This window comes from Centropristis striata, chromosome 11 (genome assembly GCF_030273125.1).
Source record: "Centropristis striata isolate RG_2023a ecotype Rhode Island chromosome 11, C.striata_1.0, whole genome shotgun sequence".
Classification (NCBI taxonomy): domain Eukaryota; kingdom Metazoa; phylum Chordata; class Actinopteri; order Perciformes; family Serranidae; genus Centropristis; species Centropristis striata.
The window spans coordinates 8,476,088-8,492,073 of record NC_081527.1 but is presented as its reverse complement, the minus strand read 5'-3'; the positions used below and the strand labels follow the sequence as shown (position 1 = coordinate 8,492,073).

At 36.7% G+C, this 15,986-nt stretch overlaps 1 protein-coding gene across 1 annotated transcript; it reads left to right on the top strand.

Moving 5' to 3' along the window:
- The first annotated feature begins 127 nt into the window (after positions 1-127).
- On the top strand, positions 128-15,772 carry LOC131979772 (protein zyg-11 homolog). The gene is made up of 14 exons (XM_059343787.1): positions 128-349; positions 1,411-1,576; positions 2,477-3,276; positions 3,463-3,603; positions 7,408-7,584; positions 8,601-8,665; positions 8,946-9,045; positions 9,303-9,353; positions 10,097-10,258; positions 10,359-10,406; positions 12,394-12,594; positions 12,699-12,751; positions 13,625-13,722; positions 15,082-15,772. Exons 1-14 carry the CDS (start codon positions 347-349, stop codon positions 15,255-15,257), a joined length of 2,241 nt encoding a protein of 746 aa, XP_059199770.1. The 5' UTR covers positions 128-346; the 3' UTR covers positions 15,258-15,772.
- The last annotated feature ends 214 nt before the right edge of the window (positions 15,773-15,986 follow it).

The window sequence follows — 15,986 nt, the reverse complement described above, 5'->3', positions numbered from 1 at the left end:
AGGTATGTACTGTTAAAAAACGTGCCAGAAATGTTTATTTTTGTAATTCTCAATAAAGCACTGAAAAAAAAAAGAAGAAAAAAAACAAGACAACATAAACACGCATGACGTCACTTGATGACGCCATGCGTATTGACCAATCGGAGGCGTGGAGCTGGTGACAGTTGGTAGTACTCGACGCTCAGCAGGAAAGACTGTAAACAGCCACTTTTCTCTTATTTAAATGGAAGAAATAGATTGAAATAATGGCGTTTTTCAATTTAAAACTTTTCTGAACGACGTGTAACCTGTTATTTATTTTTTTTAATTTATTTTTATTTTCCTGTCGACTGTTTAATTTTCAAGCATGGTGAGTTTGACCCCGTCCCCCTCCTGTAAACTGTTGCCAGAGTTTAACTGTCGTGTACTTTCGTGTCCGTGACCAACCTGTAGCCTTTACACCGCTCTGTAGGGCCAAATGCTTTTGTCCACGGTTCCCTACAGAGACCAGTTGGATTAGGTGATTTAAACAGGCTTTACTTGTGTGCAGTGTGGTGGATAAAATTAGACTCCTGCAGTGTAGAGATCCTGTGTCACTGTTGAGCCCCTGAGGAGGAAGCCTGAGAGACAACTGTCAGGGCATATTTACCCATACAAATGTATGTAATATGAACTAAAAACAACATCTAAAACATATTTGATGGTAGACATTTTCCACTCTGTACAACACAAAATAACACCCTACTTTTAATGGGTCCTCACGCATAAATTGATTTTTCACTAATTTGTCTAAATGGACCCTTAAAGATCATTACACTTATCAGTGGTGGGAAAAGTATCCAGATCCCTTACTTAAGTAAAATTATTAATACCACACTGTGAAAATACTCCACTACAAGTAAAAGTCTTGCATTCAAAACTTACTTAGGTAAAAGTAAAGAGAATCAGCATCAAAATGTACTTAAAGTATCAAAAGTAAATGTACTTGTTATGCAGAATGAACCCACTCACATTGTTAGTTATAAAGTTATTCTAAACACATTATTAGATTATTGTTATTGATGCATTGATGTAATTTAATTTTATAAAGGTAGGGTTCATTTAACTACTCAATATACTCATATGGTTTAATTAAAAAAAAAAGAAGTCAAATCACTTTAAATTTATCATGTTTTTTTATGTTAAATCTCGACCTGAAAAGTAACTAAAGCCGTCCGCTACATGTAGTGGAGTAAAAAGTAAAATATTTGCCTGAAAATGAAGTGGAGTAGAAGTATAAAGTAACATAAAATGAAAATACTCAAGTAAAGTACAAGTACCTCAAAAATTAACTTAGTTACATTCCACCACTGGCACTTATCCTTATGCTGTATTATGATATGTAATCACGCAGCAGTACGACCCTTCTTATTACCTGCTCATGTGTTGCAGGATGCGGAAGGCCCCCAGGTCCTGTGCGACCTCTGTCTGGCTCAGGTGTGCCACAGCCTGGACGCTCTGTGCAGCAAGCGAGCAGACGGCTCCATGTGCCTCAGCTGGGCCCCAATCTTCCCACAGGAGATGGCAGACCAGTTATTGTGTAAGATGGCAACTAAAGGTAGGTCAGGAGAAGAAGAAAAATGCGACAACATCAAAATCAACAACTTGATATAGTGTTAGAACGATACTACAATACTTTGGAGATACAGTCATGGAAAAAATTATTAGACCACCCTTGTTTTCTCCTTGCATTCTTCACATTTGTTTAGACAAATATAACGATAACAACAAAAATAGCTCATAAGAGTCTAATTTAAGAGCTGATATCTAGACATTTCCCATGGTTTTCTCGATAATGATCATGGTTATTATCAAGAAATTAAACTTTTATGAGCGATTTTTGTTGTTATCATTATATTTGTCCAAACAAATGTACCTTTAGTTGTACCAGGCATTAAAATGAACAAGAAATTGATTCATATTTTTTTCCATGACTGTAGAGCTTCAGTTTGTTGCTGTAGTAACTTGAACTCAGACCCCTACCACTGGGCTTTTGTGCTAGCTGAATTCAAGTTGCTACAGTCGCTGCTGAAGGTCCGGCTGTTGGACTTGTCACCATTTTCCGCATTTGCCTCAGCTTTGTTTTGTTTCTTGAAATGGATATAAAGCCACACTGCTCACAGATTACAGCAATACAACTTCTTTCCACCTTTGCATAGATTACATTGAAGTAAATTTATTATGTGAATCGATTTTTTTTCCCCCCAACCCCTAGTAGTTCTGTGGCAAGTTGTAGAAAAAGAGACAGATGATCTCACACCACGACAAATTTTACTTACCCATGATTTTCACAGCTTCCTGACTAAACAAAAGATAATTACATAGTCAGAACAGCATTATCCTTAACTTACCCCACCACCATGTGATTTATGAGTTCATTATGCCAGGCTGAAATGGTGGGAAACAAAAATGTGGCTACTTTCCCTCCAACACCCCTCTGTTTCCTTCTCCCTACAAGGGATTCTGAATGACACAACTATTGGGATTTTCCGAAACTGCAAAGAGCTCCGCCTGCGCCGGGCCTCCATCCGCTGCTGTCCAGTGTCTGCAGAAGCTTTCCGCCTGGCGCTCTGCCCTCACCGGCTCCAGGAACTAGACGCGTCCTGGGTCTCTAGCGGCCTCACCGGGGCCGACATCGTCTCAGGCCTGGTCGCCAACTCAGAGTGCAGATCCAGCCTGCAGAGGTTGTCCCTCACTGGGCTGCATTTGGACTGGGAGTCTTTAAAGTGGGATGGAGGGGCCCATGTTGGCTTCAGCTTCCTGCAGGGCTTGAGGACGCTCAACCTTGCCAACACAGACCTGACTGATGCTGCCCTTGAGGATGTCTGCAGCCTCCCTCAGCTGGAGAGTCTGGATATCTCCTGCAGCACCGTCTCTACTCTCACTGCACTCCTGACTTGCAAAAACACGCTGAGATCTTTGATCGCCCATCAGCTACGGCTACTAGACATGTCAGCCGCCAGGTTGCTCTTTGTCCTTAGTCAGCTTCACGCTCTCAGGCATCTAGACTTCTCAGAGGACCATTTTGCTGCGGATAACAGCGACGGGAGAGACGGGGATGAGACAGTGCGGCAGCTGTTGGAGGGGAGTCCCCAGGTCCTCCCTAACCTTGTTTCTCTCGATATCTCCGGACGGAAGAGAATCACTGAAACGGCAGTCCGAGCGTTTGTGGAAGCCAGAGGTGGTCTGGTCTTCTTGGGCCTGACAGCCACCGAGGCTAGCTCCTGTGACGTCCTGTCTTCACAGAAAAACCTCAAAGTAAGGAGCTAGTGCTAGAGTTAAAATCATCAGGACATCAGGAAATGTTCTGGGCAGACACATGAGCTTGACTCTCACATACGTTTCTTATTTGGCTGTGATTTGAGGCTTTGTTTGTATATGTACAGAAAATGCCCGCTGCATTTCCTGTCTGCCTGACAATGCTGCTCTGCTGTGTATGTTCAGGTAACCGGAGAGGCTAACGAGAACCAGGTGTGTGAGGCCCTGAGAAGGTACAGAGACCGGGAGTGTTTCATACGAGAGGCCCTCGTCCATCTCTACAATCTAACCACTGACGTTGACAAACCACGAGCAGATATGCTAAAGGTACTAGCGCTGTGTTTGAAAGCATAATATTATATTAGGGGTCTTATTTTTTGTCATTGCGGCCATCATTTCTATTGATTAGAGTTACATTCTACTCACAAAAGTATCAGCTAAAAGAACTTCCAATGAGTAAAGGTGGTAAACAAGTTAATAGTTTGGAATAGATCATCTAAGCTACTTTATTTCAAGGTTAAACTGAAGGTTTAGCACAGGGGTCTCAAACTCAAATTACCTGGGGGCCACTTTACGCCGTATAAAAATGACCAAAAAAAGACACAAAATGACCAAAAAAGACACAAAATGAACAAAAGAAGACACAAAATGACCAAAAGAAGACACAAAATGACCAAAAGAAGACACAAAATTACCGAAAAAAGGCACAAAATTACAAAAAAAAACACAAAATGACTGAAAAAACACTAAATTACTTTAAAAAGACACAAAATTACAAAAAAAAAGACACAAAATAACCAAAAATACACAGAATTACCAAAAAATACACAAAATTATAAAAAAAAGACACAAAATTATTATAAAGACACAAAATTACCAAAGAAAGCTGGCGCACAAAGGGTTACGCTAGGGTTCAGTCTGTAAACTGTGATGGGTGTTTTTTTTTATTTTAAACAAACATAGCAGATTGTTAGAAGCCTAAATGATCATGTGACCTGTTTTAAAAAAAAAAGACAGGAATGACACCCAGAACCATGATCATAAGACCCAGATTGTAAGTAGAGGTGGGGGAAAAAATCGATACAGCGTAGTATTGTGATATTTTGTGTGGCAATATTATATCGATTCATGGCCGCCAAGTATTTCCGGAGGCCGTAGCGGGCTCACTTTTAGGAATATACTGGAGATACTAGAAGGAAACTAGAAGATCTAAAGAATCTATAGGCACCATGTGCGTCAGGATATCGTGTTGGGACGCTGCAAAGTTCGGCTTTTTTATGTTTCATTCAAAAAAAATTCAGAGCAGTGAAGCTTAAAGTTGAGGAAAGTTTGATAAAATGCTGCAGTTGTTGTCGTCCATACATGTTTGATATCAGTTCAGTTCAGTTTGACTGAATACTTTGTTGGTCAGTCTGTGGGTTTGACTCTCATTATGGAGAAATAAAAAGACTGAAGTGAGATGAATAGACTGAGAATTTTCTCTTATTTGACAAAACAATTCTTGATTGAATTTAATTTTGTGGACACAAAATGCAGTGAAACAGTTAAATCGCAGTGTAGTGTACCACAATAGTCACCATATCGATAAATGCTTAAAATCGCAGTAATATCATATCGTGACTCAAGTATCAGGATAAAATCATATTGTGGGGCAGATATGCTGATTCCCACCTCTAGTTGTAAGAAACAAGAATTATGCTTTAAAGAATTGTATCGTGTGTATTTGTAGTGAATTGAATATGATTTTTATCATTCTGCAGGGCTTAGAGTTATCGGGCACCACACCTGATTTTAGGTATAGAGCGGTTTTAATTCATATCCTCATACATTACACACTCAGGCATGTGTGTATCTCGTATGCCACTGGACCCATCAGCCTAATATTTGTGCACATTTATTACTGCATGCTCAAGGACCTCTCATGGTCACGGTGATTTACATATTTTGGGAGAAAAAATGTGTTGACTGCTCTGTTTTATACTGTGGCAGACTGCTGACACCTTTTTTTTAAACATTTTTTTTTTTCATTTTGTGAGAGCATTAAAATACAGTGCTTAATTTCAGACAATATACAATAGTATTTCTGACACTCAAAATCAAGGTTTTTTTGTTTACAAAACAAGAAACAAGATACCTACAGTTAAGTGTATTACATTTGAGAATTTTGAACAAGCTGGGAAAGGTAGGCATATGTAAAAGAGCAAATAGAAGAAAAGAAAAGTAGAAAGAAATTATCCACCAGGGAGTTTCGAAATGAAATATAAGTAATACAAACTAATCATTAGACCCAATAAAACATTAAATAATAAATCACAAAACAGCATTACAGGGTCATCATTACAGTTCTTCTGTCTGTTCCAGATTAACATATTTGCAGATGAATTTTATACCCAATATGTTTTTATCCACTAAAGCTAGGCATGATACGAGATAAAAAGATGTTTTTGTTATCTTTGACTTGTCTAGTTTTATGATGCTTACTCAAGTGTTCCACATTATCTTCTCTAGTTGGTCAGTTAATCCTTTGATTAAACAGGAAGTGTCACTGGGATCAAGATTTCCTTTTCGAGAGATAGCTTTCCAAAAATAAACATCTAAAATATAAGTACAGGAAGCTAAATTCACAACAACACACATTTCTTCTACAAAAAAGGACATAATTTCAAAATACATTCAAAAGGCTCAAGTATAATGTTTTAAAGATAATAAAAAAGAAAGGAGCTTAGCATTTACAAGCCAGTTTTTCAAGCTAAACAAACCGTACAGCTAGAGTTAACATCTCCTCTGACCTGACTTTATAATTACTGTATTTAGTTGTGATCATGAAGAGGTAGTTTCTAGTGGAGCCTTAGGAATAAATAGTAAAATACAACCTCACATCTGTGTTGGTGAGTAGTTTTAGGAGGTGGGAGTGTTGCATGCTAAAGATATCTGTAGATGTTCCATCACTGTCCTCTACTGATACTGTTTTAGTAAAGCAGCAGATACAAACAACTTAAAAATACACACAACACTGCAAAAAGGTGTGTCTAAAAACAAGATAAAAACACTAAATCTGAGGGAAATGATCTTGCTGCATGGACAGATAATTTCACTTGACAATATTTCTTAAATTAAGATTGTAAAATCTAGAAATAAGCATGTTGAATGCTTCAAATAAGAAATTTACACTTAAAACAAGATAAATTATCTAACACTTCTAAATCTAATCTTGGTATCTATCTATCTTGGTATGAAACAAATAATTTGCAGTGCACTCTGCTCGTGACAGTTTTGCATTGTCTTGCACTTTTAATTTTTCTTGTTTTGAAATTATCTGTCCATGCAGCAAGATAATTTCCCTCAGATTTAGTGTTTTTATTTTGTTTATAGACACACCTTTTTTGCAGTGAAGTTGTAGTTTTTTAAAATGTAATTTATTCTATTAATTCTTATTTTCGAACCGAAAAAATAAACAACAACATAAACTACAACAGCGTAGGCTAGATGCATATACATACACATACTCACATAGGCACCATTAAACAGATGTACATAAGCATATAACATTTACACACATACAGTATATATAGCCCTATACATATACACACATACAGTATATATAGTCCTATACATTTACACACATACAGTATAGTCCTATACATATACACACATACAGTATATATGGTCCTATACATTTATACACATACAGTATATATAGCCCTATACATATACACACATACAGTATATATAGCCCTATACATATAACCACATACAGTATATATAGCCCTATACATATACACACATACAGTATATATAGTCCTATACATATACACACATACAATAACCCTATACATATACATGCATCTGCCCCGTCTAAGTAATAAGATAGAAATAAGAACCAGTTAACTTAATATTCATTACGCATTTCCTTCCTTCATCATTTTGGTCCGAAAAAAAAGGGAGTAGGCTGAAGTAAAAAATACTTATCTAGGCCTATCCCCTGATACTCAAACTTAAAACAAGAAAAATTAAACTTAGTTGAAGAGGAAAGAAAGGGGATTAATCACACACCTCACAGCCCACATCCAGCCTTTTCTGTCTCACTCTGAATTCATGTGATGTAAAATAAAGCCCTTTCTCTTCCTGTAGCTGGTGCTGAGTGGGATGCAGAGCCACCCTAACTCCCTGCACGTCCACCTGGTGGCCACGGCGTGTGTGTTCAACCTGACCACTCAGGACCAGGCGGAGGCCATGCCCGTCAGCCTGCTCAGCACCACCGTCACACAGCTGTTGTACTCCATGAAGACCTTCCCCAACCACCAACAGGTCAGGGGACGTGCTCACTGTTTCAGATTACAGATCCATAATGATATCACGGAGTTACACAACAGCAATGTGGCAAAGAATGGCTCTGCTGCTACCAGCTGGCATGTCATTCAACAGATTCTTACCTAATACTTGCTGCACATGGCTGCAGCGCCCATTCTGTCACCTTCAGACAGTATTTGTAGTTACTCCATCATACCTCATACCTCAAGGGCCGAGGGATTCATTTAATTTAATTTCCAATTTTGGCTTCCTATGATTATGTTAACAAGTTAATTAAGATAAAGCTGTTATTGTGCCACATTCTGTTTCACAATGATGCTCTTATAAATCCAGAGCACTTTTCTTTTCAGCGACATGCTTTCTGTTACTGAGTGGAATATGTTGAATATATATTTAATTGTTTTTAGTAAGTAGTGTCAGTGCACTATAACATTGTTGACCCTATTTGTTTTGATCTAATTTTATCTATTTGTTATTTTTATATTATTAACTTCTGCATATATATATATGTGTATGTGTGTGTTTATATATATGTATATAATTATGATTATAATTATTTATTTACTTCTCTTTTTGTTTTGCAATTATTTTTCAATTGAACAATTTCAATCTCACAATTTTTGCTATAATGGAATAATGTGGAATTGAACTAAATTTACAACATACTATATTTTTATTGTATTTTTTTATTAATGTTTTTATATACAATTTTTATTTCATATATTATCATTTTCTTTTGCATTTAAACTTCTTTTTTTACATTTATTATATTATTTATTTTTCTTCAAGTTCAAGAAAAGTTTTGAATGTTTATTAAATGCATGATGTTTCCAAAGTTAACCAGTAATCACATTAAATAACTGTGATCTCAGTGTTGACCTAAAAAACCTTGATTTATGATTTTTTTTTGCCATAATAGAGCAGCCCGACCACATACACACATATAGCCATATATATATATTTTCTTAAACCTGTGTGATTCTTCAGTTAATAACCTGTTTCCATCTCTCCAGGTGCAGAAGAACTGCCTGCTGGCTCTCTGCAGTGACTACATCCTCCAGGATGTCCCCTTTGACAAGTTAGTTCATTCTCCCATCTATAACATGATATATGAGTCCACGTTTACGCCAGAGCCAAGATAATCAGTGCACTCATAGAGTGGCGCTGTAGTGTTTTTCCAACAAATTGTGATCCAGCTAAAATATATTTTTTCTTGAACTGTAAGCGCCAAAAGAAATAGTTCCTCCAGATGTAAAAGTACAGACCTGAAGTCAGATTTTCCCAAGGCGTCTCTGTGCATCACTGGTATATTATTGTAATACTGTGTTCCTTACATCCATAATGTGATCATGGTTCAGGTATTTAGCAGCCACGCTGGTGATTAACTGGCTGCGCAGCCACGAGGATCCTACCCTTCAGAGGATGGCTGTGGCCGTCATCTCCATTCTGGTGGCCAAGGTCAAGACACTGCTCACTTACTGTGCATTAGTGTGCTGCAGGGGAATAGTATGGCACCTGTTAGTCCCACCTGTTAACAGCTCTGTGCTTCTGTACCTCTGTGACACTAGTTTCAGCCGCCAGCTTAATGCTTTCATTGAGTCCGGTTAAATGGGGCAATTTCTTTGTGCGATAAATGTACCATTTGTTCTAGTTTGACATTTAGGAAAATATGCAGAATTCAAAGAAAAGCACTCATCTGTTTATTTTACTTGCAGTTGTCCACAGAGGAGACCGCTCAGCTGGGCAAGGACGTCTTCATCATGAAGGTACATTAACACTTTCAGGGTGTTTAGTTTCAAACTTACACAACGTCCCCGGCTTAGCACTAGATATGCATGAGTGTATTTCTAGTTCTCCCTCTCCCCTTCTCTCTCTCTCTCTCTCTTCTTCACCCGCTATGTTTTCCATTACCTCGTCTGTGTAGATACTCATTTAGTCACTGTCACCTCATTGCTCCGTGCACTCGTCCTTCACGGTTTACTCTTACTCCATTAGTCAATTTCGTCTCTCCATTTCTCACTTTGTGAATATAATCAGGCTTCTCTCTACACTTCAGTTCTTCAGCCACTGATTAACTCTCGCGCCTCACTAGGGACATTTTCAGCTTTTTCAGTTCTAATTTTTCAGGCTGCGTTTATTTATTTTACTATTTCCTTTCTTCAAACAATTTTATAGGTCTATCACATTCAAATCCCAGCCTAGACCTTATTTTTTGTGTTAGGGTTAGTTGTTATTTTTTCTTGTTTTTTATGTTTAATTTTATATATCATTTAAAATAATCAGAATCCACATTTTAATTATCCTACGTATGCAAAACAAAATGTAAAACACATTCTCAAATTTGTGTGTGTATATTTTCTGAAATGCAGGAGAAACACAGACGAGCTCATTAATGCTGCCAAAAGCTCTTTCGTGTAAATCTACAAATTGATTTTCTCACATGTCTCCTCGTCCCTCTCTAATAGTCCCTTCTGTCTCAAGTTCTCTCCTCATGTGCTCCGTCTCACAGCAGCTGCTGGCTATCGTGCAGCAGAAAGCCATGGTGGGAGTGGTGGACTCCACTCTGAAGTTTGCCCTGAGTGCTCTGTGGAACCTGACTGATGAGATGCCCACCGCTGCTCGCAATTTCATCGAGTGCCAGGGCCTGGAGCTGTACGAGGAGGTTCTTGAGGTAGAAGAGCCCGAGGAAGACACTGATGGAAGCATTAATAGAGAAGTGCACCCACACACACAAACATTGTCTCATGCTGGCCCCTCTTTTTGTATTGCAGACGTACTACACTGAACCTTCAGTCCAGCAGAAAGTTCTTGGCCTCTTGGTGGGTTCAGTGTGTGTGTGTGTGTGTGTGTGTGTGTTCTTGTACTTCCTACATAGTGAGGACCGGAACACGTTTTTAACCAACAGAGTGAGGACATTTTTGCAAAGTGAGGACATTTCGGCCGGTCCTCACTTTAAAGGCGTTTTTGAGATTTCAGATTTAATTTTAGGGTTAAAGGTTGCAATCAGGTTTATGTTAGGATTAGGGTTGGGCATTTAGTTGTGATGGTGTAGGTTAGGTTAAGGGTTACGGGCTAGGGGACAACAAAAAGAAATAACGAAAACTAAAATTGAAAAAACAGTTTTTGTTAACTGAAATAAAAATAAAAATGAGAGTTTTAAAAAAAAACGATAATTAACTGAAACTGTATTGTGAGGTTACAAAACTAACTCAAATTATAGTGAAAATGTCTTTTGTTTTCATCTTTCTCAACTTTTTTCATACGTAATGAAGATGGATAAGACAAAGGAAATAAAGGCAAAATTTACTGTGACCTCTTTTAATCTCCAACCTAAACTAAAACTAATAAAAACTAAACTAAAACTAGCAAACACACTCTAAGAACTAATTAAAACTAACTGAATTTGAAAACAAAAACCTAACCTAATCAAAACTAAAACTAATGAAAAGATTAGGTGTTATTAGTTGAGATCCTGTTTTTAGATCATGTGCCACAGTGCTGTATGCTCTTGTTTTTATAGTTTTTTTTTAACCCTCCTGCTATGTTCGTTTTTTCAGGAACAGCAATAATCCGTGGCATGTTGAGTTATCCCAAAGTGTCAGAAACTAAAAAATCCTAATAAACATTGTTTATATTTCATCATTAACTCCATTACTAACCATTTCAATCAATATTTAGTGCAGTGGTGTTCTTTACACTGCAATTTTTTTGGTTCTTACCAAGATAAAAAAGCTTATATTTAGAAGTGTTTGATCATTTATCTTGTTTTTAAGAGTTAATTTCTCATTTTAAGTGTTCAACATGCTTATTTCTAGATTAACAATCTTATTTCAAGACATATTGTCAAGTGAAATTATCTGTCCATGCAGCAAGATAATTTCAGACTTAGTGTTTTTATCTTGTTTTTAGACACCCCTTTTTTGCAGTGTACCTCTCACAGATCCTGGTTCAATGAGGATAATTCACTCTTTTTTCATTTAAAAAAATGCACGTTAAAACTTTTTTATATATACAAAAATATACATTGAAAGACCTACATAAAAAAATGATGGTTTTACATGACATTATTTTTTTTTATTTTAAATTTTAAATTTTCTTATTAAAATACTTTTAACTACATTTTTGTAGATTTTTATACTCTGAAATGGGTCAGTTTGACCCGCAACATAAAAGTAGGGTTAAAGTAAAAAGTCATATTCAGTACAATGGATGGAAGATGAAAAATCAAGGGTGGTCTAATATTTTTTCCATGATTTTATGTAATTTAAGTAAAGGATATTTATTTATAGGTTTAAGAGGGAGGGTAGCTTATAACCCCTTTGGGCTTTTTGATCTTTCCTGCACATTTGAACTGTTTCTTGTACTTTTCTTTCTTTATGATGTCATCCAAAAATAGCAAAATAATTCTGTTTTACATGACATTAATTTTTTTAATTTTTAATTTTTAATTTATTTTTATTTAAAAAATCATTTTAACTACTTTTTTTTTCTTTTTAGATTTTTAAACTTTGAAATGGGTCCGTTTGACCCGCAACATAAAAGTAGGGTTAAAGTAAAAAGTAATTCAGTACAATGGATGGAAGATGAAAAATAAAATTAAAAAAGTTTTACTTGAACATGAATTTTGCATTTGACTTGGATCGACTCACAATCCATCTGTTTCGACAGCTTATGCTCATTTTCTTTTTGCAATCATGCCCACATTCAAGGCTTCAGCATGTGAATGTTTAAAATCAATTTAGCAACAGGAATAAAATCCAATTTTTGGCGATCTGACGTAAACAGTCCCTGTGTCCCCTCCGGCAGAACAACATAGCAGAGGTGGAGGTGCTACAGGCGGAGCTGATGGAGGAGGGCCTGCTGGAGCACATCCTCACCCTGCTGCAGGACTCCCAGGTGGAGGTGGGGGTGCGTTACTTTGCAGGAGGGACTCTGGCACAGCTCACCTCCAGACCCCAGGCCTGGACCCTGGGAGACGAGCTGCTCAGCAACATACACAATGAGCTGGTGTGTGTGTGTGTGTGTGTGTGTGTGTGTGTGTGTGTGTGGCAAAGGATTGCAGAGTAAAATTCATCTCTGGCTCTTTTCATAGTGTCTTTCTTTCTTTGCAGCATGCATCCATAATGACATGGGCCCAACTGGACAGAGAAATGGTCTCTTACAGGTGAGAGAAACACAAACTGGAAAAATATATATTACATATGGTATATATATTTTAGATTTACTTAAGTGTCCCAGGTGAAGACGTTCATTCAGAATTCAATTCCACAGTGTTTAAAGCTGTAGGTGTTCCTTTCACTTCTAGGCTTATACTGCATAATACTCAGCTGAGTCGCTGTTTTGTATGTTACATCTTATTCTGCAGTAAGAAACTTTTAATATCTGTTGTCTGATAAATAAGCAGAATGAAGTGTGCAGCATTTTGCTCTGAAATGTAGAGGGGTAAAAGCAAGTCTCATGCAATTACTTGTGTAAATATATAGTTTATTATACAGTATATAAATATATTTTATGAATTTATATAAATGCACCTCTATTTTTTGTGTTACATCATGTTAAATCTGCTGCATTTTATTTTACTTTATTTTTTAGAAGTAGAGTCATTTTTAATGCATGTACATATTCTGTCCAATTTAACATTAAATGCAAGCTGCATGCTGCATAATTTGTTTCCCATCAATAACACATCCTACATTCTGTCTTAACACTCTTACATAAAAATGTAGCCCAGCTGCAGATTTGGTGTATGTAATGGTTCATTTATTTGGATATTCACTGAGGTGTCGTGTAGGGATTTGTGACACAGAAAACTACCAGCACTGTGAGAGAAAGCTCTGATAATCACAAGAAAGCATTTTAAAATCTATTGAAGAGAATTTTCTGTGAGTAACACCTCCATTTACATTCCCCTTGGTTGCCTTGATGCCAAAGACAATTTGCTGTCTGTAACTGAAGCACAAAACAAACCAAAGAAAATGTTCAGAAATACAATGTTTTTTTAATCCCAGTCTTCTGTCTCATTGCATTCACATTTCAGGTCGTTCCGTCCATTTTGCCCTCTGCTTGAGACTTGGCAGCCCTCAGGAGTGCAGCTGTGGGCAGTCTGGGCCATACATCTGGTGTGCAGTCAAAACAGTAAGACACACAAACACACTACTGTGGGACTATGGAGAGGAAGGGGAGCATATGGTTGGATTTATAGGGGCCAACACATTTAGATCAGTTTGTCAAACAGAACTGTGCATGTATTATTATACCAGAGCTGCAATTATTAGTTGACTATTTAATAAGTCGATCTACAGTGATGGAAAAAATTATTAGACTTCCCTTGTTTTCTCTAAGTTCTTGTTCATTTTAATGCCTGGTACAGCTAAAGGTACATTTGACAAATTTAATGATAACAACAAAAATAGCTCATAAGAGTTTAATTTAAGAGCTGATATCTAGTCATTTTCAAGGTTTTCTTGATAATCACCAAAATCATTATCATTATTATAAGAAACTGAATAAAAACAAGGGTGGTCTAATATTTTTTTCCATGATTGTATGTAATTTAAGCAAAGGATATTTATTTATAGGTTTAAGAGGGAGGCTAGCTTATAAGCCCTTTGGGCTTTTTGATCTTTCCTGCACATTTTAACTGTTTCTTGTACTTTTCTTTCTTTATGATATCATCCAAAAATAGCAAAAATAATGCTGTTTTAGATTGTTTATATCCTATTAAACTGAATGTGTTTGGCTTTTGGACTGACAAAACAAGACATTTAAAGAGGTCACAGACTTTCAGAAAAATGGGCTAGACATTTTTCTCTATTTTCTGACATTATATGGACTTTTTTTGCTCCTGTTATATGTAACACACACTTCCGGCCAAATCAGTTGTATTAGATCAATTTTAAGAAAGCAAGTTGAATTTACTTTACAAAAACAGAAAAAAAGGAATATACGTATATGTATATATATATATATATATATATATATATATATATGTATATATATATATATGTATATATATATATATATATTCCAAAAAAAGTGGGTTTACATATAAATAATTACATTTTTACAGCCTCAACTTGCAACCTCTCTTGTCCCCTCCTCTCGAATCTGTGTAACAGCCTGCAGCTTTAATTTCTGTCACAGGATTGTTGGTTTCAGCCGAATCATTCACGGTTTCCCAGTTTATTCTTATTTTTTTTTACAAGATCTGTTTAGTGCAAATTATTTATTGTTGGTGATTTTAAGCTTACATTTGATTATTTTTCCTTATGGAATGATGACTCATACAATTTGTTCAAGAATCATCTGGAAAAAAAATGTAAAAACTGATGATATAATATGCCTTTCAACTACGCATGCGGGTTGTGAAGTGCAGAGAGTTAAATATATATATGTAGACTTCTGAGCATTAATATTCAAGTGGTGGTGGGCTCGATCACTGTAAGCCTCAGTTCCTCTCTCATGTTCTTATCACGTCTTCTCTCTATCCTGTAGCTTCACATTACAGCAACATGATGGAGCGTGAGGGCGTGACTGAACTTCTGAGGGCTTTGGCTGCACATCCGGACACACACAGCGACATTAAAGGACCGTTAGACAGCATCCTGCGTATGGTGGAGCAACGCCACTCAGGGTCCTCCAACAACCAGATGAAACCTCGAAACTCTTGACAAAAGTGCAAAGAGATTGATATAATTTATTTTTTAAGCTGTATCTAAAATATGCTAGATATGAGGTCACAGATACAGTATTAAAGAACTGACAGTTGATGTAAACCATATTGAAATTAATGTTAAATTTAATAAATTATGTTCTGTATATTTTATATAGACAGTTTTGAATCCTTTGGAGAGAAAAAACTGTTTACAGACAATGAAAAGAAGACATAATTAATATTTACACTCTTCTGAGGTCAAATTTGTGTTGAAAATGTTAATAAAATATTCTAAATAAACTGAAGTTGTGCTGTAAATCATAGAACCAACACCTGTCACTAGAGGGTGCTTTGGTACTGTAGCTTCAGGGCTGTTTTGCCCTTAGTTTGTGTAAAATATTCAGTCATCAGATGTTTGGATTTCTGATTATACATGATAAGTAGCGAGAAACCAAAACAGCCTGAATGTGCTGTGTTTATGTCTGTACTGAGGGCCTCATTATAAAGCAGTCATGCTGGAAAATAAGTTATCTCTCCCTCTGTCTCCGTCTCTCTCTCCCCCCCGGTATACTCGATGCTGAATTCATTATATTTTATGTAACACAGCGAGAAGAGAGAATTGCTCGTAGGCATCTACCGAGTCTATTCTAAGTTAGCCTATTAATAAATCCTTTTGAAAAGTGGATTAACAGCCTTTTCGTGAATATCTGAGTTGTACCACCATGTTCAACTTTTAAGTAAGTGT